We start from the raw sequence: 22,840 nt of genomic DNA, 5'->3' as shown, positions 1-22,840 counted from the left end.
CTGGTAGATCTGAACTATTTTATCTAAAGGGGGATTCAAAGCCAAACAAACAAACAAAACGAAAACAAAAAGCAGGGGTTGGAGGAGTTTCCCCAGGCCCAGGTGCTCATAAAGGGTTGAAACAATTTCTAAGAAATACATAGATGCTGGGGACTTCCCTGATGGTCCAGCGGTTAAGACTCCACGCTTCCAATGCAGGGGGTGTGGGTTTGATCCCTGGTTGGGGAACTATGATCCCACATGCTGCATGGCACAGCCAAAAATAAAATAAAATTTAAAAAGGAGATCAAACAAACAAACAAAAGAAATACATAGATGCCATTCTCACCTACCCAAATAAAAGCCTTATCACTCCCAGGCTATTAACAGTAGGCTCTAAAGACATCATAAGGAGGAAAACAAATCATCTTAATGAACAGATCTGTTAAGTGCTTTTGTTCCACTGAGGGGCCACTAATCTGAGGCAGGCCAAGTGGCAAACACAACATTAGAAGTAATACTCCAAGGCTTGCACCTTTATTTAAATCCTTGGCAACTCTCTAATCAAACAACTCTTTTGAGATTGCTCCCAAATGTCTCTAATCCTTTATGACTTTTAGAAAGAACCCCATAATTTTCACTGAAGAGCTTCTAATTTATCTAAAATTCTAAGTCTATGAAAGTGGCTCAAGCCTCATGGATTGTATATCTCACGTCTTAAAGGATACACTAAAGACATGCCCAGCTTTAAAGACTAATGCTAAAAATTTTTAGAAAGAAAACACTAAAGAATGCCTGTTTTCCAGAGCTATCTCAGAATACAGCTAAAAACTGACTCTCTACTCAACTGGAATCAGAGTTTGTAGAATTTATTGAACAAAACAAATGGAAAAGAAGCTCTTACTCTTTGCAGGCTAAATGCTGCGTGCTCTATCAGTGGGTGAGGGAGAACTCTGGACGTTCACTGTAGCATGAAATCTCATCTCATATATAAGAGACCACAGATGCAGTGGCATAATTGACGCTAGGGTGATCAATTCATGCCCAGGCCTTTCCTGGTTGTAACACTGAAGGCCCGAATCCTGAGATCCCCACTCTCACACCAGACAAACTGGGACAGTTGGTCACACTAAGTTTAACCCAGCCCTTATTTCCCCAGTTCTGTTGTCCAGTGTGTCACCAGAGGCTACTGCATCCCCAAATTTCTTAAAGTAACAATCAGAAGCTTGCCTAAAGGCACTCCTGAGCTAAATAAGCCCAATACTGAAATCCAATCTTCCCAGGTGCACACGATCACCGAAGCTTTTCATTCTTACTCACCTGTCCATTCTCATCCCTCAATCTTAATATTTATGACCTTATTTTTCCTAGATGTGGGGACATCCATGACTGAGAACGTTCAGAATTTAATAGCCAACGAAAGGGGGGAGGGGACGCTTCCTGGCAAGATGACAGTAGAGACCCAGGCCTCTACCTGCCCCATTCCTAGATTCCCAATGAGATGATCAATGAAGTAGTAAAAGAATTTAAGACTTCCTTCAGTGCTCAACGTTAGGGAAAGGTTCTCAATACACCAGAAATTACAAGGAATTGTGCTGGATACAGTATAAGTGGAATGAGATGAAAGAAGGGCAGCACCCTAATGTAAATCAACTATATTTCAATAAAAAAAAAAAAATACTGACGCCCTGGACCCACAACAGATTAGCTTCATCAGAATTTCTGGGGTTGGGTTTCCCCGGTGGCGCAGTGGATAGGAATCCACCTGCCAATGCAGGGGACATGGGCTCTAGCCCTGGTCCGGGAAGATCCCACATGCCACAGAGCAACTAAGCCCATGCGCCACAACTACTGAGCCTGCGCTCTAGAGCCTGTGAGCCACAACTGCTGAAGCCCACGCACCTAGAGCCCGTGCTCCGCGACAAGAGGAGCCACCGCAATGAGAAGCCCACGCACCTCAACGAAGAGTAGCCCCCGCTCTCCTCAACTAGAGAAAGCCCGCGCACAGCAACGAAGACCCAACGCAGCCAAAAAATAAATAAATAATAATAATTTAAAAATAGAATTTCTAGAGCTGAGGCCCAGGCACTGTATTCTAGAAAGTGCCCCACGGGATTCTCACGCAGGGGAGGGTTGAGGGGCACCGTTCCTGGGTAATGCTGACCAAAGCAGCTGCTTGTGTATCATTTGGGGACCCCAATTCAAGAGTACTCATTTGGCCCTAATTTATTTATCTGACATCCCTTTATGGCAGAAACTGTACTAAGTTCTGGAGATGCAGAGTTGAATGACATGATCTTGTCCGTAAGGATTTTACCATGAAATGAGTGAGGTGAAACTGGCTAAGTGTTAGAACAGAGCTGGGCGTGGGACATAGTGGAGGAACAAAGGGGGACCCAAAAAAAAAAAAAAAAAAAAAAGAAAAGGGCAGCATCCTGATAAATATATCAAGCAGATCCTGAGAGCAATGCTCCCCCTCTAGCTCAGAAGGTGCAGAGCAGAAGGGCAGGAGAGACTACAGGGCACCCAGAGGCTGTAGCCTCTGCAGGACAGTATTAAATGCACACCACCCACGGGACCCATAGACCCCCAGACGTGTTGCTGGTGCAAGTCATCACTTTGAGAAGAGAACCAGGCATTGTGGAGGTAAGAAACTGGAGCGAGCAGGTATGCCAGGAATGGTCCAAAAGCTGCCAGGGTTTGCTCATACTGTGAGCATCTATACCACCCAAAGACAGAAACAAGTCATTCAGTACACTCCAGTTCACCAACTCTCTCTTCTGGCCCTGCAAAGATACATTTTCTTCCTCCTCCTTCAAGTGAAGGATTTGGTCGGGAACCTATACTAAGTTTTTCAGAACCAACCTTAACACCGACTTGCCTATCAGCCGGTGCTAGTCCTTTTTCTATAAGGAAAAACAGACAAGGAAGAATCACTAGACTCAGGCAAAAGTATTACAGTTCTAAGGAAAGGAACCAGTTTGACAGAAACTGACTCTTCCGAAAAAGTGTTACTCAAATGGACAGAAAAAAATGTTGTAAAATTCTCAATCTTTCAAGAAGCCGCTTGATTCAAGAGGGCACTGCACCTGTGAAAATGCGGCAAGCAGCTGTGAGGATGGAACAGCATGAGATCAGGAAAGGTTGCTTGGAGTTGACTTGTTTTTAATACGTATGGCTTCATTTAAAGTGATGATAGCTGGAGTGAACAACAGAAGGCGTGCTGCAGAAAAATCAAATTACCGAAGTAAATGAGAACCAAGAAATTCTCCCAGAACTCAGAGGGAAAACAAAAACTAGTGACAGAATACATAAGACACGAGGGGCAGATTCTGGAAGCCAAAACAGATGTAACAGAAATCTTAGGGAAGAAAGCAGAAAACAGAGAAATGAAAGAATAGTCAAAGAAATAACAGAAGAATATTTTCCAAAGTTGTGAAAAGGCCTGAGTCTGTACTACAAAATGACTGACCAAATATATAAACATATTCTGTTCAAAAATTAAATATAAAATACTACAAATGTCCAAAGGAAAAAAACACAGTTTGCCACAATATAATCAATTTGAAGATGATCTCAGATATCTTCCTAACATCAAACATCAGAGGTCAAGGGGACAATATCTACAGAGTTTAAAGGTGGAAAGCTTGTTACTCAAGAATCCTATAGCCATTCAAGGAGATATGAATATGTGTAGGTATAGTAGTAAGTCACACTCATGTTATTTTCATCATTAAACTGGCAAAAATATTTTTAAATCGTAATGCCCAGTGTTGCCTAGGGTGAGATAAATAGGCTAGTAGAAGTAACTAATAACCATGTTTCATACATTGTAGGTAGAAAGGTAAACTGAAAACAATCTTTCTGATTAACCGTCTGACAGTACAATATGTACAGTCTTTACATATCGACACTCTCATCCTCACCAAGGTATCCCACTTCTGGTAACTTTTCCTAGAGAAATACTTACAGGTGCAGACAAAGATGTATATACAAAGATGTTCACAGGGCAATGTATATGATACCAAAGCACTGGAAATGAATGGCATGACAAAATTAGGGGATTACTATTTAAGCCATTTTTTAAAAATCACATTTTCAAAGAATATTTAATAGGGAAAAATGTTCAAGATAGAAAATTACTGGAAAAAACAAGATGTAAAACATTATACCTAACATGATATTAATTTTCTAAAAAAATAAACAAACAAACATATATTCCCAAGTATAGGAAAAAACACTAGAATGAATTAGACCAAATAGTTATGAATGATGTTATCTCTGTGTGGTGATATTATGATGCACTTTTGTTATCCAGTTTATACTTTCTTATAGTTTGTAAATTTTCTACAATGACCATCAATTCTAATTTTTCTTCATATTTAACATCTCTGAATTTGGAACACATCTTAAAATTGATAGCATCTTTGACTGGATGACATATATTATTACTTTTGTACCTAGCAATAAAAACTAGAACAGTAAGTATGATGATTTTTTAAAAATCCAAAGGGAAATGTTCAATGAAGAGATCCTCAGAAAAGAGATATTCATTCCCCAAATAAAAATGAGAGAACACTGCAGTCGGTGTGGGTGATAAGAGTTTTGGTTAGTTTTTTAAACCTTCCCCAATATAATTTTCCAGGGGACTAAAAACTCTTTCATAAAAACAGGTACAGAGGTGAAGATGACCTCAGGGTACACACCTTTCTCTCTCTTTTTTTTTTTTTTTTTGAAATTAACTTTTACGGAATGCTTGGTTTATAGTTAGGCTTCAAAGAGAATACATTCTTGAGGTTAATCATTCATTCTTGCTTTCTAAATAGGCAAAAAGAACTTTAATCCCACTTTGGGAAGGGCTGCCTTTACTCTTCCACGTGGCAACTCTTCCCAAGAGACAGGAGGGCAGAGGGGATTGTGGAAATGGAGAGATGAGAAGGAACAGAGGTTAGGATAACAGAAAATTTGAATGAAGTTTCTTCTCTCCCTAGTTTGTATACACAGCGCCATCACATCACCCTCTACTACAGTGAACTCTGGGCACCAGAACTTCCAAAATGAAGTTAATGAATGAAACAGAAGCAGCCACTTAAACCTCTAAGTTCTGTTCCTTCATATAGCTTTCGATTTCTCTCTTTAGTCACTCCTGTCTCACATCTGATTTTCCACTGACAACTGAGGAAGATAGCTATGGTTTCTGGTTAACACTTAGGGAGGAAAAAAAGACTGTTGTCTCCGGATACTCAGCAAGTTCCTATTCTGCACAAGGTCCTAAGCGCTGTGTATAGTACAAGAATATATATAATACCGCTCTGAATATATATAGTACGGCTCTGAAAAAGCTTAGCTCTAGTAGATAAGACTTCTATATCAATTGCTACAGTCCAGAGGGGAAAGAGAGCTATGGCAAACACACTGAATAGTTGGTGCCCCTGACATTGTGGGTATTAAATTTTTTTAATGTCACCCCTAAATAGGTGAGTTACACATGTAAACTCACAAGGGGAAAACATGACAAGGTGGAAGGAACAGTATGAACAAATATAAGGAGAAAGGTTTGTGCCAGGATCAATTTTAGGATAAAGCCACTATAATGAACTGACCAAGGACTATAATTTACATCTTTTTAAAAATTTTAAATGGTTATTGGACCTAGAAGAATTATTCCACAGGAAGAGTTTAATGAATCTTCCATCATAGGGTATATAGTCTGACCTTGAAATCTGTTGCAGGGACTGACTGATTCAGGAAAGTCAAATTCATTCCTGGTCTAGTCCTGGGTTCAATCCCTGGTCAGGGAACTAAGATCGCATAAGCTGCGTGGCATGGCCAAAAAAATAATAAAATAAAATATTTAATTGTAATAAAAATAAATAAATAAATAAAAAATGTTTAAAGGCTTCATTCATGGTCATTCCTCCACTGCCTTTACAGAAGTGGCAAAGAGGGAATACAGGTTATGCAATCAAATTAAAAGCCTAAAAAATTCCTTCCCACAGCTCGTGCTTTTAGGAGTTATGTTATAGAGATAACATAATAGCCAAAGAGGGCATCTGAAAACTGCCAGCCAAAGGGGAAAACTCCACCTACCCAACCCAGATGTAGAATTACGTCAATACAGTGTGACTGATTGAATGAACCATAGAAAATAAAAGGACCTCATAATTCATAGTAATACATCCATCCTCAGTTTAAAAAAAAAAAAAACATTTTTGTTACCTTTGGTGGTTTTCTTATAAAAAAACGTGAAGGAGAATGTACAGATTGATCCAGACACTGTGTCATTTTGGAAAACTCTGTGTTGCCACATGGTTATTTGGATTAGCCACAAGGAAGTAAAGCATGGGTCGCTGAAGGAATACACTGTCATGGAAGATTCTAAAAGCTGTCTCTGGAGACCCCAGAGTATTAGATGAATGGCCATCTGTTTTGCAGAGGGTCTTCAAAACCCTTTCCAGCCAGGAGCTTTCAAGGATAGAATAAGTATTTCCTTTTGCCTGTATTGCCATGAATGAAGAGGAGAAAAGCCAATCCTTGGTTCGTTCATTTCACTCATTGATTCAATATTCATTAAAGAACCTACCATATTCAAAGTACTGTATTAGGTACTGTAGAAGGTACACATTTTCTGGAATCTAAAGTAGACAGAAGGCATTTTTAGAAAATTCCGAAAAAGACAAAAGACACAGGACCCAAGTAAAAATGGAATTTGCCAAGGAGTGCAATGAGAAGAAATCTCAATATGATAACTGTGCCAGGTGGGTTTGAAGAAGCCAGTGTTTATCAAAGCATTAAATAAGTAGTGTGACAAAACACCTAGTGGCACAGAGCTATCACTATGGCATGATTCTTCCAGCAGTAAGAATACAGAGAGGCAATGATGAATTCCCGGGGAAAGGGAGAGCTACACAAGGAAGTCATGGTTCAAATACAAAGCTAGCTAAAGAATGGAGCATGATTCCGAGCTTTTGATGAGGTATAAAATTTCGACCTGACATTTGCAACGTGTCCTCTCATCTGACGGAGGTTTAATAATTACAGTGGATGACAACTTCTATGTGTGCAACCAGTCACTCCATTTGGTTCTACAGTTAATAACACACACATTAGCACTGTGAGGTACTGGCTTTCAAAGTTCAGAATCCATATACAAAGGAAGCATGGTCGTCTCATCAAAATTACAGATCAGTACGTAATCGTTATGAACTTCAAAAATGTGAAAGTAATGTTACGACTGAAATACCAGAAGTCAAGAGAGAGCATCTGTATCTTGGTACAAAGGTAATCAATTAACAGAAAAAAACCTAAAACGTTAACTAACAAAAGTTAGCAAGAGTAAGAAAGAGTATAAGAGAGCCGATTCCACATTTCTTTTCATGAAAAAACGGACAGTCCTTAAAGTTGCTGGATGAAAAAACTGAAGTATTAAGCATATTTTATGAGTTAAGAGGGAGAGAATCACTAAAAGAATAAAATGCAAATACAGTGAAAAGTAGTTACTTCTAAGAAATGGAACTTAGGGGTAGATGGCAAAGAGCTTTTCGCTTTACATTTTAGATCAACCTCCACTGTTTGAATTTTTATTTCCTAGTATATGTATTATCTTTAATACATTACTAACAATAATATGAATGAGGTACTGACAGGAAAGATCTCCAGGACATATTAAGTTAAAAAAAAAGTATTCTAGTAATATACCTATACATACTCACACACACACACACACACACACACACACGTATAAAGTCCCATTTGTGTTATTTTAAAAAAGCAGCAGTAACATAGATGTCAATATTTTAAGATTACTATATTTATGTTAAGGCTTACAAAAGGACCAGATAGAGGAAGGTGAAAGAGTAGTTCCACATTTTATTCTATACACTTCCATTTTGTTTGAATCTAAGAATATATGTGCAGAATATATGTGCATTCATCTATTAATCGTTCAATTAATATTATTTTTTCCACACTTTTAACGAAAAAAGATTCCATGACTATATAATTAGTAGAGCTAGCCAAATGGAAGAAAGAACAGCTTTGGTCTCAGAAAAACCTGGATTCAAACACAAGCTTCACTAGGTATGTCACCTTGAACAAGTGGTTTTACCTCTCTGAGCCTCAATTTCCTTTTTTAAAGAAGTCTTCATGGAACTGTAATCCACATACCAAACAACTCACTGCCTGCTAGTGTGTTCACAGGACTGGGCAACCACAACAGACTAATTTCAGAGTATTTTCATGCCCCTGAAAGAAACCAGGTACCCACGAGCAGTCAATCCCCATCGATTTTCTTTGCTGGGAAAAAAAATGGGCCTCAGAAGGGGATAACTACCTACATGACAGGCTTGTTACGAGAAATAAATGAAATATATCAAAGCCTCCAGCACAGTGCCTGACCCTCAGTAGGTACTCATCACATGCGCTTCAAGTAAAGTTCACAACATAAATACTACAGAAATAAGCAAAAAGACTGGATATGATAAGAAAGTGTAAGAGAGGCAAATCCTTCCAAGTACCTAGGAACACACTCAGGTTCCTATCCTCAGAGCCTATGACACCAGCTATGCCCTCTCCCCAATTCAACTGAATACCAAAAAACCCGGTATCAAGTCAAAAAAGCCCAAGTTTGAAAACGTCAGCCTTTAGGGGCATATTCTAGAGCGAAAGTTTCAGAAGAGACACATCCTCAACCCTGTAAAACGTGAACAGCAAGAAGCAAATACTGCAGTTGCTGAGCAGGGAAGGAGAACACAGTAAGTTCACGTTGGACAAGCGGTTGAAACCATACTGTCGTGTTCCTACTTTTCAAAGCGAAAATAAACATGGTACATGCTCATCTGGCTGTTCAAGCACTTTCCACCTAAATGGCAATTCCTCAAGCCTACTGACTGCAGTCTGAAGTTATAATTTATTACTGTTTCTGTATGATTCCCGTGCCTCGGCAGAAAGCAGAACGTAGCACCTACGGTTTCAAGACTCGTGAGAGGTAATAAAGTATAATTATCCAGAATTTATGATTACGCCATATATTAGAGGTACTTTTTACTTCAGTTGGTCAGTCAGAGGTTGGAGGAGCAAGGGAATGGGGTCAGAGGAAGAAATAACAAAAGCCTTTTCCTTTGAGTAAAAGGTCTAAATCAGGGCAGGATTGAGGGACACCTGGAGGATTTACAAAGATACTATGGTCTGCAAGCGAAGTCCCAGAGGAGCCCCAGGTAAACTCCTGGAGGCCTCTCTTCTTCCTGCTCACAGAGCTACGGGCTCCAACTCGAGGGCTCGGGTTGGCTCCAGAAATAGAAGCGTGGCATATTTTCAGGTTATACCACATCAAACATTCACAGTGCGCTGGGACTTGCTGCTCTAAGACATAGGTATTTCAGAGAAGGTGAACCTCAACTAGAAAAATCCACGGGCCAGGCTCTGTAAATAAACCTGGCCCCCACCAATCTTCATAATGAGTCGCCATGTTCAAGTCGTAGTTTACAAAGCACTTTCCCATATACTTTCTGATTTGGCCTCACAATGACCCTGGGAAGCAAGTATCGTGAAGCACTAGTTTTGCAGTGGCGGCAGAGGTTCAGAGGGGAACTAACAATGCACAGCCGATGGACAAGAGGGGAGTCTGGAACCTGGTCACCTGATGGGAAATGGCCTTTCCATTATTCTACCCTGAACTGCTGGTGAGGGAATGCCAACCCAAAAAAGAAATACTGTGCTTTTCAATTTATATTGCTGTTTTCTTTTTTTGCCATGGAATTTTTACTTGGCAACTAAAGCTTTGAAATAGCTGATGGGTATAGTAATGACACATATGTGAAAATGAGATGTAGTTGGATTTAAGGAAACGAAAGTAAAGAGAGGAGATTGACAGAGTCTTGAAGAGTGACATGTAAAAAATAATAACAAGGGGAGGGGGCATTGCCCAAAATGTTTACCTAGCACTCACCTTTGTCCTGCACCATCCCACCTCCACACTCAGCTCCTGGTTAATGAACATAATTTGGCTGATGTCCCTTGAACTGTATAATTTGTTCCACAAAAAAACAAACCCACAGTTTGTCTCCAAGCCACCTTTAAGTCCCTAACTCCCTGGTTGCATTCAGTCTATGGAAAACATCTGTGGCAAAGTAAATCATCCTACTCTGAGAAAAACCAGAGTGTGTTTTTTTTCCTTCTCTAAGTGTGTTTTGAAGTCCTGGTTGGAAAATTAGTGAAAATTGTAAATCTGTTTGCAAATCTGGTCATGTCTAACTCTGAGATTAGGGCAAAGATTCCAATTTAAAAGTAAAACCGTGACAACCCCAGTTAAGCGTGTCCTCAGGCACTGCAAGCAGGGCCTTCACTCAATTCCACAGGCAGTGGATTTATTACAGGCACCCGACACGTTCCCCATCAGACACCCCTGGAGTATTTACTTGAGACAGCAGGGTTCAGTCTGCACTTCCTCTGCAGACCAATATATTATTATAAATTGAGCTAAACTGTTTCCTTTTCATAAGTGCTATGAAGTTCAGATTTCAGATATCAGCACAGGGCTGAGGTCTCTCCACAAGGCTCTTTATAGTATCTGCCTTTTAAAAAGTAAAGAGAAAAGGTAGCTTTTGACCATGGTTGCTTTTATCTTTGTCTTGTTTTGGCTAAGAGGAGGTGTGGGAAAATTCATTTTAGAAATCAAACATGACATCTTAATAAGAAAATAGATTCTAAATACAAACTTTGGGTACAGTGGGCTATGCTTGGCCCAGTTCAGTAGGTTATCAGTTATTTAACCTATATCTGAGGGCAGGAGTTGGGAAACCAGGACTAGATAGTATGTCTTGGATATCAGCTCCTATAAAATAATAACACACTTCTTCTGTTTATCACCTACAACAGGAAAAGGGAACCAGTGTATATTTTAAAATGTATATTCATTATAATATATAAGTCAAAGGACAACATAATTATTTAATATTTTCATTTTTAATGTTTTTCTGAGCCAAGAAAAACATAACTTTGAAAAGAAATGCAAAGCTGCTACGAAGTGAAAGAATGGCATGGACATACATACACTACCAAATGTAAAACAGATAGCTAGTGGGAAGCAGCCTCATAGCACAGGGAGATCAGCTTGGTGCTTTGTGACCACCTAGAGGGGTGGGATAGGGAGGGAGGGTGGGCGGGAGACGTAAAAGGGAGGGGATATGGGGATATAGTATGCATATAGCTGATTCACTTTGTTATACAGCAGGAACTAACACACCATTGTAAAACAATTATACTCCAATAAAGATGTTAAAAAAATTTTTTTAATTAAAAAGATTTTTTTAAAAAAGGAAATGGAAAAGAAAGAAGCAAACACACCACCACTGTCACCTTCTTTTCTGCCCTTCTGAACAACTTAGGCATCACGCTGAGGGAGGCGGAGGAAGGCACAGAAGCCCAGAGCAGGGGGCAGCGCTGCAGTGGGGTGAGGAGGGACTCCAGGTGGTGGGGAGGGGATGGCCTGACACAGGTGTCAGAGCCCAAGTGGGCTAAAGTGACAAGTTCCAATCCACGCCTCTTACCTGCTGTGTAACCACGGCTAAGTAACGACATGGATCTAACCTTAAATTTTTCTTTCTCAATATAGCTAACATCTACTTCTCAGGGTTACTGAGAAGATTCCAAGAAGGTCTGACTTGTCATTAGTCCCCAATAAACATAGCTGTTATTCATATACTATTGTTATTCCAGATACGTATATATGCACACGTAGGAAAAAGACTGAAAAGGAATGTACTAAAGTAGGCATAAACCTGATTTTTATATCCTTTCATTTTATACTTTTCAGAGTTTCTTTTCTCTACAATGAGCATGTATTACTTTTTCAATCAATTACTTATTCAATTTAATAACATGAGATGTTATTAAATAAATAGAAAGTAGCTGAGCCTTTACCATGTGTATTTACTACTTTTGTATACAGAAAATTAATAAAGCTATTAAAAATAGCACCCTTCTGACTCTCACTTCCTTTAAAAGGTGCGAAATAGTCATAGAAACTCCAACAGAGTATCCAAAAGGAAAGTGGTTTACTGGCTGAAACTATCACCCATTTATACTCACGGTAAATATCCACATCGGGTGGTCTATTAAAAAACGAATTAATAATCTGTTCTACCTACAAATAATGCTCAAAATAATGGGGTAAAGACTTCAGAATAGAAACTCAGACGCTGAGGCAAGCAGGGGAGGGACAGGCAAAGAGATGACCTTAACCCTAAAAGCGTTCCCACCTAGAGATTTCAGTGAATTGGGATCCAATCTAAACGGTCCCTTTTAGAACAAGAAAAGCACCATATATGAAACCTGCAACCCACACTGGTCCCAGTTCTGCCTCACATGAAGTGAGTGACTTTCAGCAAATTAAGAAAGAACAGAACAATCCCTGCCGCCCCCCGCCACCACCGGCAAGGCTGTTTGGAGACTGAATGAAATTGCTTATGTGAAATTGATCTGTAAACTGGAAAGCAACATGCAAATGGAAGGCAAGAGATTTAGGGTTTACTTAGATCAGTGTGTAACAAACGCAGGACTCATCCATGAGAAGAACTGAAGAATTTACCACTGAATCGTACCAGGAGAAAGTAATTCCCTACGTAATGATCTTCCAATCTCCCTGCTGACATGAAGGACAAAGTCCAAGACTGGTACCATGATCCAGTTAACACCTCTTCATAACAGTTACTAAGGACAGAACAGGACTGAGGCTCAGGACCTGCAGCAAACAAAAGCGGTGGGCACTTAATTCTGTTTTACTTTCTTTCTATAAACTCTCTTCTTTTTTTAACAACACTTCTAATTATGTCAAGTGATACTGGTTTTCCATTTAAGATAGTGATATAAAGTCTCCCCCACAAAATTTATTTTGACGAAAGAAGAAAAACTGAGTTAATCTAGAGAGAAATGTTACATAAGTAATAATAACATGGGTAGCACATGGATATGGCAAAAACCATGAAGTTGATGTGTGAATGACTGAAATTTGGAAAACACTTAATGACGAAATGTCCGAAAAGGCCACTCCAAACTCATAATTCCTAGAAGGCAAGGACCAAGTTTTCTCCATCTCCAGTACTCCAGAACGTTATGCAACACACAGAAACACTCCATAAATTGGGAGACAATTCTTATTATAAATACTCGGTTTGAGCCTTGGTGCTTCCTGGCTCTAAAACCAAACACATGAGTAGACTCCCCCAGGCAGGTAAGAGTGAGAGCAACCCTAAATAATCAGGAGATCAGAGCCAAGGACGGAATAAACCCTGAGAAGCTGTTCGAGGAAAAAAGGATACTGTTTGCACACTGTGTGTCAGAAAACAAAGAGAAAGTCTAAAAATAAAACAAAAAACTTAGAGCAAAGAAACAAAAAGCAAAGCTCCACAAACTCCACAGCTTCAGTTAGCCTGACCACAGCTGAATTACTGCTTCCCAAAGAACTAAATGAGGGAAATGAGGGAAACTCAGTTGGGGTGGGGGGTGAGGGGTGGGAGGGAAGCTGTGTTGTCAGGTCAGCTATTTTTGAGAAGAACCTAAATTCAAAACTAGAAAAAACTTTCACTAAAAACCTATATAGATAGGGAAATATTTTTAAAACTTCACACTGATAAGTTGACTTAGATGATTTAGTAGCACTGATGAAAAAATCTTGAAAACTGTTTAGCATATTTGGGGAACTCCATGAACACTGGGAATGAAAAGAAAAGCAATTCTAAAAATTAGCAGTATCGGAGAGATTGGTTCAAGATGGCGGAGTAGAAGGACGTGCTCTCACTTCCTCTTGTGACAGCACCAGAATCACAACTAATTGCTGAACAATCATCGACAGGAAGACACTGGAACTCACCAAAAAGATACCCCACATCCAAAGACAAAGGAGAAGCCACAATGAGACGGTAGGAGGGGCGCAATCACAATAAAATCAAATCCCATAACTGCTGGGTGGGTGACTCACAGACTGGAGGACACTTATATCACAGAAGTCCACCCACTGGAGCGAAGGTTCTGAGCCCCACGCCAGGCTTCCCAACCTGGAGGTCGGAAAATGGGAGGAGGAATTCCCAGAGAATCAGACTTTAAAAGATAGCAGGATTTGATTTCAGGACTTCGACAGAACTGGGAGAGACAGAAACTCCACTCTTGGAGGGCACACACAAAGCAGTGGACCCAGTGGAAGGAGCAGTGACCCCACAGGAGACTGAACCAGACCTACCTGCTAGTGTTGGAGGGTCTCCTGCAGAGGCAGGGGGTGGCTGTGGCTCACAATGGGGACAAGGACACTGGCAGCAGAAGTTCTGGGAAGTACTCCTTGGCGTGAGCCCTCCTGGAGTCCACCGTTAGCCCCACCAAAGAGCCTGCAGCCTCCAGTACTGGGTCGCCTCAGGCCAAACAACCAACAGGGAGGGAACTCAGCCCCACCCATCAGCAGACAAGCAGATTAAAGTTTTACTGAGCTCTGCCCACCAGAGCAACACCCAGCTCTACCCACCACCAGTCCCTCCCATCAGGAAGCTTGTACAAGACTCTTAGATAGCCTCATCCACCAGAGAGCAGCCAGCAGAAGCAAGAAGAACTACAATCCTTCAGCCTGTGGAATGAAAACCACATTCACAGAAAGACAGACAAAATGAAAAGGCAGAGGACAATGTACCAGATGAAGGAACAAGATAAAGTCCCAGAAAAACAACTAAATGAACTGGAGATAGGCAACCTTCCAGAAAAAGAATTCAAAATAATGATAGTGAAGATGATCCAGGACCTCGGAAAAAGAATGGAGGCAAAGATCGAGACCATGCAAGAAATGTTTAACAAAGACCTAGAAGAATTAACGAACAAACACCTAGAACAATTAAAGAACAAACAAAGAGATGAACAATACAATAACTGAAATGAAAAATACACTAGACGGAATCAACAGCAGAATAACTAAGGCAGAAGAATGGATAAGTGACCTGGAACACAGAACAGCGGAATTCACTGCCATGGAACAGGATAAAGAAAAAAGAATGAAAAGAAATGAGGACAGTTTAAGAGACCTCTGGGACAACATTAAACATACCAATATTCGCATGATAGAGTCCCAGAAAGAGAAGAGAGAGAGAAAGGACCTGAGGAGATATTTGAAGAGATTATAGTCGAAAACTTCCCTAACATGGGAAAGGAAACAGCCACCCAAGTCCAGGAAGTGCAGAGAGTCCCAGGCAGGATAAACCCAAGGAGAAACACACTGAAACACATAGTAACCACCTTGATAAAAATTAAAGACAAAGAAAAATTATTAAAAGCAACAAGGGGGGCTTCCCTGGTGGCGCAGTGGTTGAGGGTCTGCCTGCCGATGCAGGGGACGCGGGTTCGTGCCCCGGTCCGGGAGGATCCCGCGTGCCGCGGAGCGGCTGGGCCCGTGAGCCATGGCCGCTGAGCCTGCGCTCCGCAACGGGAGAGGCCGCGGCGGTGGGAGGCCCGCGTACCGCCAAAAAAAAAAAAAAAAAAAAAAAGCAACAAGGGAAAAACGACAAGTAAAATACAAGGGAACTCCCATAAGGTTAACAGCTGATTTCTCAGCAGAAACTCTAAAAGCCAGAAGGGAGTGGCATGACATATTTAAACTGAGGAAAGGGAAGAACCTACAACCAAGATTGCTCTACCCGGCAAGGATCTCATTCAGATTCAACAGAGAAATCAAAAGCTTTACAGACAAGCAAAAGATAAGAGAATACAACACCACCAAAGCAGCTCTACAACAAATGCTAAAGCAACTTCTCTAAGTGGGAAACACAAGAGAAGAAAAGGACCTACAAAAACAAACCCAAAACAATTAAGAAAATGGTAATAGGAACATACATATCGATAATTACCTTAAACGTGAATGGATTAAATGCTCCAACCAAAAAACACAGGTTCACTGAATGGATACAAAAACAATACCCATATATATGCTGTCTACAAGAGACCCACTTCAGACATAGGGACACATACAGACTGAAAGTGAGGGGATGGAAAAAGATATTCCATGCAAATGGAAACCAAAAGAAAGCTGGAGTAGCAATACTCATATCAGATAAAACAGACTTTATTAAAATAAAGAATGTTACAAGAGACAAGGAAGGACACTACATAATGACCAAGGGTTCAATCCAAGAAGAAGATATCACAATTATAAATATATATGCACCTAACATAGGAGCACCTCAATACATAAGGAAAATGCTAATGGCTATAAAAGAGGAAATCAACAGTAACACAGTAATAGTGGGGGACTTTAACACCTCACTTACACCAATGGACAGATCATCCAGACAGAAAATTAATAAGGAAACACACACTTTAAATGACACAACAGACCAGATAGATTTAATTGATATTTACAGGACATTCCACCCAAAAACAGCAGATTACACTTTCTTCTCAAGTGCACACGGAACATTCTCCAGAAGAGATCACATCTTGCGTCATAAATCAAGCCTTGGTAAATTTAAGAAAACTGAAATCATATCAAGCATCTTTTCCAACCACAATGCTATAAGATTAGAAATCAATTACAGGGAAAAAAATGTAAAAAACACAAACACATGCAGACTAAACAATACGTTACTAAATAACCAAGAGATCACTGAAGAAATCAAAGAAGAAATCAAAAAATACCTACAGATAAATGACAATGAAAACTCGACGATCCATAACCTATGGGATGCAGCAAAAGCAGACCTAAGAGGGAAGTTTATAGCAATACAATCCTACCTCAAGAAACAAGAAAAATCTCAAATAAACAATCTAACCTTACACCTAAAGGAACTAGAGAAAGAAGAACAAACAAAACCCAAAGTTAGTAGAAGAAAAGAAATCATAAAGATCAGAGCAGAAATAAATGAAATAGAACCAAAGAAAACAATAGCAAAGATCAATAAAACTAAAAGCTGGTTCTTTGAGAAGATAAACAAAATTGATAAACCTTTAGCCAGACTCATCAAGAAAAAGAGAACCCTCCCAAACTCATTTTATGAGGTCACCATCCCCCTGATACCAAAACCAGACAAAGATACTATAAAAAAAGAAAATTACAGACCAATATCACTGATGAATATAGATGCAAAAACCTCAACAAAATACTAGCAAACAGAATCCAACAACACATTAAAAGGATCATACACCATGATCAAGTGGGATTTATCCCAGGGATGCAAGGATTCTTCAATATATGCAAATCAATCAATGTAATACACCATGTCAACAACTGAAGGATAAAAACCATATGATCATCTCAACAGATGCAGAAAAAGCTTTTGACAAAATTTAACATCCATTTATGATAAAAACTATCCAGAAAGTGGGTATAGAGGGAACCTACCTCAACATAATAAAGGCCATATATGACAAACCCACAGCAAACATCATTCTCAATGGTGAAAAACTGAAAGCATTTCCTCTAAGATCAGGAAGAAGACAAGGATGTCCACTCTCACCACTATCATTCAACATAGTTTTGGAAGTCCTAGCCACAGCAATCAGAGAAGAAAAAGAAATAAAATGAATCCAGTTGGAAAAGAAGAAGTAAAACTGTCACTGCTGATGACATGATATTTTACATAGAGAATCCTAAAGATGCCACTAGAAAACTACTAGAGCTAATCAATGAATCTGGTAAAGTTGCAGGATACAAATTTAATGCACAGAAATCTCTGGCATTCCTATACACTAACAACACAAGATCAGAAAGAGAAATTAAGGAAACAATCCCATTTACCATTGCAACAAAAAGAATAAAATACCTAGGAATAAACCTACCTAAGGAGGTAAAAGACCTGTACTCAGAAAACTATAAGACACTGGTGAAAGAAATCAAAGATGACACAAACAGACAGAGAGATATACGATGTCCTTGGATTGGAAGAATCAATACTGTGAAAATGACTGTACTATCCAAAGTAACTTACAGATTCGGTGCAATCCCTATCAAATTACCAATGGCATTTTTTACAGAACTAGAACAAAAAAATCTTACAATTTGTATGGAGACACAAAAGACCCCGAAGAGCCAAAGCAGTCTTGAGGGAAAAAAACGGAGCTGGAGGAATCACACTCCCTGACTTCAGACTATACTACAAAGCTACAGTAATCAAGACAATATGGGACTGGCACAAAAACAGAAATATAAATCAATGGAACAGTATAGAAAGCCCAGAGGTAAACCCACGCACCTATGGTCAACTATTCTATGACAAAGGAGGCAAGGATATACAATGGAGAAAAGACGGTCTCTTCAATAAGTGGTGCTGGGAAAACTGGACAGCCACATGTAAACGAATGAAATTAGAACACTCCCTAACACCTTACACAAAAATAAACTCAAAAAGGATTAAAGAGTTAAATGTAAGACTGGACACTATAAAACTCTTAGAGGAAAACATAGGAAGAACACTCTTTGACATAAATCACAGCAAGATCTTTTTTGACCCACCTCCTAGAGTAATGGAAATAAAAACAAAAATAAACAAATGGGACCTAATGAAACTTAAAAGCTTTTGCAAAGCAAAGGAAACTACAAATGACGAAAAAACAGCCCTCAGAGTGGGAGAAAATATTTGCAAACAAACCAATGGACAAAGGATTATTCTCCAAAATGTATAAACAGCTCATGCAGCTTAATATTAAAAAAACAAACAACCCAATCAGAAAATGGGCAGAAGACCTAAATAGACATTTCTCCAAAGGAGACATACAGATGGCCAAGACATACATGAAAAGCTGCTCAACATCACGAATTATTAGAGAAATGCAAATCAAAACTACAATGAGGTATCACCTCACACCAGTTAGAATGGGCATCATCAGAAAATCTACAAACAACAAATGCAGGAGATGGTGTGGAGAAAAGGGAACCCTCTTGCACTGTTGATGGGAACGTAAATTGATACAACCACTACGGAGAACAGTATGGAGGTCCTTAAAAAACTAAAATAGAATTACCATACGACCTAGCAATCCCACTCCTGGGCATATACCCTGAGAAACCCATAATTCAAAGAGACACATGCACCCCAATGTTCATTGCAGCAGTATTTCCAATAGCCAGGTCATGGAAGCAACCTAAATGCCCATAGACAGACGAATGGATAAAGAAGATGTGGTACATATATACAATGGAGTATTACTCAGCCATAAAAGGGAACGAAACTGGGTCATTTGTAGAGACGTGGATGGATCTAGAGACTGTCCTACAAAGTGAAGTAAGTCAGAGAAAGAAAAACAAATATCGTATATTAATGCATATATGTGGAATCTAGAAAAATGGTACAGATGAACCGGTTTGCAAGGCAGAAATAGAGACACAGATGTAGAGAAGAAACGTATGGACACCAAGGGGGGAAAGTGACGGGGTGGTGGTGGTGGTGGAGAACTGGGAGATCAGGATTGACATATATACACTAATATGTATAAAATAGATAACTAATAAGAACCTGCTGTATAAAAAATAAAATAAAATTGAAAAAGATGAAAATAAAAATTAGCAGTATATTTTAAGAAAACCTAGTCACATGTAGATGTTTTATTATCACTATAAAAAACCTGAAAAGTTTATTTCAAAAGACATATGCAAAATATGTACCCAATAACCTAAAACCTAGACACTAGAGCATCAGTATAGCTTTGATCCCCCCAATTACCAAGCATAAAGTAGCAGTCTCCTTGGTGAAGGGGTATCGCCAAACCAGGTGTCTCTATGTCCCATGAGATCTTAAAACCAACGTGCCAAATATCAGGATCTCTGCCTTCGAGTTGAGGGTCATCCTCACTTTCCTCTTCAGGGTCTGTCAAAAGAGGAGACAGTTGTCAGAATGGAAATGTTTCATCTAAAGTTCTGGGTTTCATAACAGTTACCTTAGGAATAACTGAGGTTTTAATAAAATATGGATAAGTGAACTATATATTCTTTTTACATCATATTTTTTTAAAAAACACATTCTTTAGAATATTGTTAACATGTCATTTATTTTTTAATCCAAAAAATCTGAAAATGGTGAGGAAATAACCACACATACCAAAGAAAATGAAAGAAGATTATTTTGTTCAATTCCGTGTAACTAAATTAGAAAATCTGGATAGGTTTTTAGGAAAACATTAATGACCAAAATTCACCCCAGAAGAGGTAGAAAAGCTAAAAAAAAGCCAAAGAAGGTATAGGGGTAGTTGTCAAAGAACACAGGAGTAGAGAGCTGCAAAGGAGAATTCTATCAAAAAATTAAGAAGTGGGTAATTTCAATCCACTGTAAACTGTTCAAGAGCACAGAAAAAGAAAAGTGTTCAAATTCTTTTCATAAAGACAAAATACGTATCAAACTCCAAAGCAAGCACACGCACGTGTGTGCGCACGCACACACACACACACACACACACACACACACACACACACACACCAGCCTCACGTCTGAAAATCAATGCATATTTCTTAAATACAGTACAGATGGTCCCCAACTTAACGATTTTTCAACTTTACAATGGTGTGAAAGCAACATTCATTCAGTCAAAACCATACTTCGAATTTTGAATTTCATCCTATCCCAGGCTAGCGACATGCAGAATACTCTCTTGTGATGTTGGGCACAGGCAGCTCCAAGTCAGCCACGTGATCAGAAGGGTGGAGAACTAATACATTTACAACCATTCTTTACCCATACAACCATTCTCATTTTCACTTTCAGTACAATATTCAATAAGTTACATGAGATATTCAACACTCTGTTACACTATACTTTGTGTCTGATGATTTTGCTCAGCTGTGGGCTAATGTAAGCGTTCTGAGCAGGTTTAAGGCAGGCTAGGCTAAGCTATGATGTTCGGTAGGTTAGGTGTATGAAATGCAGCTGTGACTTATATTTTCAACTTACAATGGGCTTATTGGGAGATAACCCCAGTAGGTCATGGAAGATCTATATAAGAAAACAGAATCCAAATCCAGCAGCATATTAAAAGGATAACTTTCCATGACCAAGTAGAACTTATTCCATGAGTACAAGGATAGTTCAATATGCAAAAGTCTATACTTAAAATGCATCATACTCATAGATGAAAACAAACAAACAACAGATATATGAGTCACCAGAATTACACAAATGTATGTGACAAAATATATCCTTTCGCGGTAAAAACCTCAATAAGATAGCAATGGGTGGCTAGTTCCTTAACATGATACAATACAGATCTATCTCAATCCCAAAGCCAGCATATTTTAATAGGGAAACATTAGAAACAGTCCCAAAGTTAAGACAATGCCCTTTATCACAACAATGACTCACTTAAACAAATGTAAAGACATATTATGTTCCTGGGAAATAAGACGGTTCTCCCTAAATGGAAATGCCGGTTCTCCCTAAATCACCTATAAATTTGACACAAACACAACAAAAATACCAACAGGATTGATTTTTTAGGTGTGTTGGGCAGGTCACTAGACAAGCTGATTCTCTAATTCACATAGAAATATAAACAAGCAAGCACAGACGCGGAGTTTTTTTTTTTTAACTATACAAAGAGCTCCTACACATCAATAAGATAAAGATCAATTATCACATAGAAAAATGGGCAAAAGTTATAACGACAGAACACATAAAATGAAATGAGTTTGTAAACATATAAAATGATGTTCAAACTTATGTAAGAGAAATACAAAGCCATAATAGATATTTTTCACCTATCAGATCCCCAAAAAATCAAGCACTTTGATAAAATATGGTGTTAGAGTACAGCAAAATGGCACATTCATATTCTCTGTAGAAGACTGTTTGGCAATTCCTATCAAAATTACAGATACATAAACCCTTTGAACTTATAAGAATTCCACACCTCCACTTTTAGGAATGTATACTAAAATTCCTACTTGCAGAGGTCACAACTTGAGTGAGGATATTTATCGTAATACTGTGTATAAGAGCAAAAGATCAGAATAACCTAAATACCCATCAATAAGTTTCTGGTTTAATAAATTATGAAATGTCCGAGTAATCAATACTATACAGCCACTAAAAGTAACATGAGTATGCACTGATAGACAACTATCTGATATATTTTAAGGGAAAGAAAGGCATAGCCTATAATTTGTGTAAGAAGTACAAACACACACATGTACGTATACGCACATATAATATTTCTGGAAGGAGAGTCAAGGCTGACTTTTCTGGTCAGAGAACTACGTGGCTGGGATGAGGAGTGGGAGAGACGTAAAGGAAGTGGAAGGCAGACACTATGGTTCACCTAAGAGTCCTGCACTTACATAAAAACTTGTAAAAGTTCACCTAAGAAATATTTACTGAGCAGTTACTGTATACAAGGCACTGACCTGGGCACTTGGGGTATATCAGTAAATGAAACAAAGACCTAGGCCCAGGGGAGCTTTCCTTCCAGGGGAGCTGTAAATGTTCATCACTGATTACTAAAAAAGGGAACATTTTAAATTCCATTAGACTTTAATCCACTAGACTCTGGCCTTCAAGGGCAGGGTCCATTGTTCTGTTTCATCCACATTTAGAGCCCCAGTGACTGGCGTATAAAAAGCATCCAATGAACATCTGTACTAAATTGCCTGCTTAAAACCAAAATGTTCTTTCAGTTCACACCATTCACGGTCCTTACTACGCTAGATGGCAGGAAAAGAAAATGTTAATTATGGGGGGAGGAAACAAATGCAAATTAAATCAAATAATGTAATAAAGCGTGACACTGCTAAATTAGGACAGTTCTCAATATTAAAGAAATCTAGAGAAGAGGCAGGTTCAATGAGGATTAGAATGGGTAGAGCAGAATTCTTGGAGAAGATCAAACTTGAGAGACAAGTACGGTTTAGACTCAC

General features: G+C 39.1%; 1 protein-coding gene across 1 annotated transcript in view; it reads right to left on the bottom strand.

The window, feature by feature from the left end:
* The window catches only part of FTO (FTO alpha-ketoglutarate dependent dioxygenase), a 375,878-nt gene that overhangs the window by 226,582 nt on the left and 126,456 nt on the right, over positions 1–22,840 (bottom strand). The window contains exon 4 of the mRNA XM_065898933.1: positions 19,662–19,805. Within this exon, the coding sequence (XP_065755005.1) occupies positions 19,662–19,805 (144 nt within the window). The remainder of the gene's footprint in view (positions 1–19,661; positions 19,806–22,840) is intronic.

The sequence above is a fragment of the Phocoena phocoena genome, chromosome 20 (genome assembly GCF_963924675.1).
Source record: "Phocoena phocoena chromosome 20, mPhoPho1.1, whole genome shotgun sequence".
NCBI lineage: Eukaryota > Metazoa > Chordata > Mammalia > Artiodactyla > Phocoenidae > Phocoena > Phocoena phocoena.
This window is presented reverse-complemented; position numbering and strand designations above follow the sequence as displayed.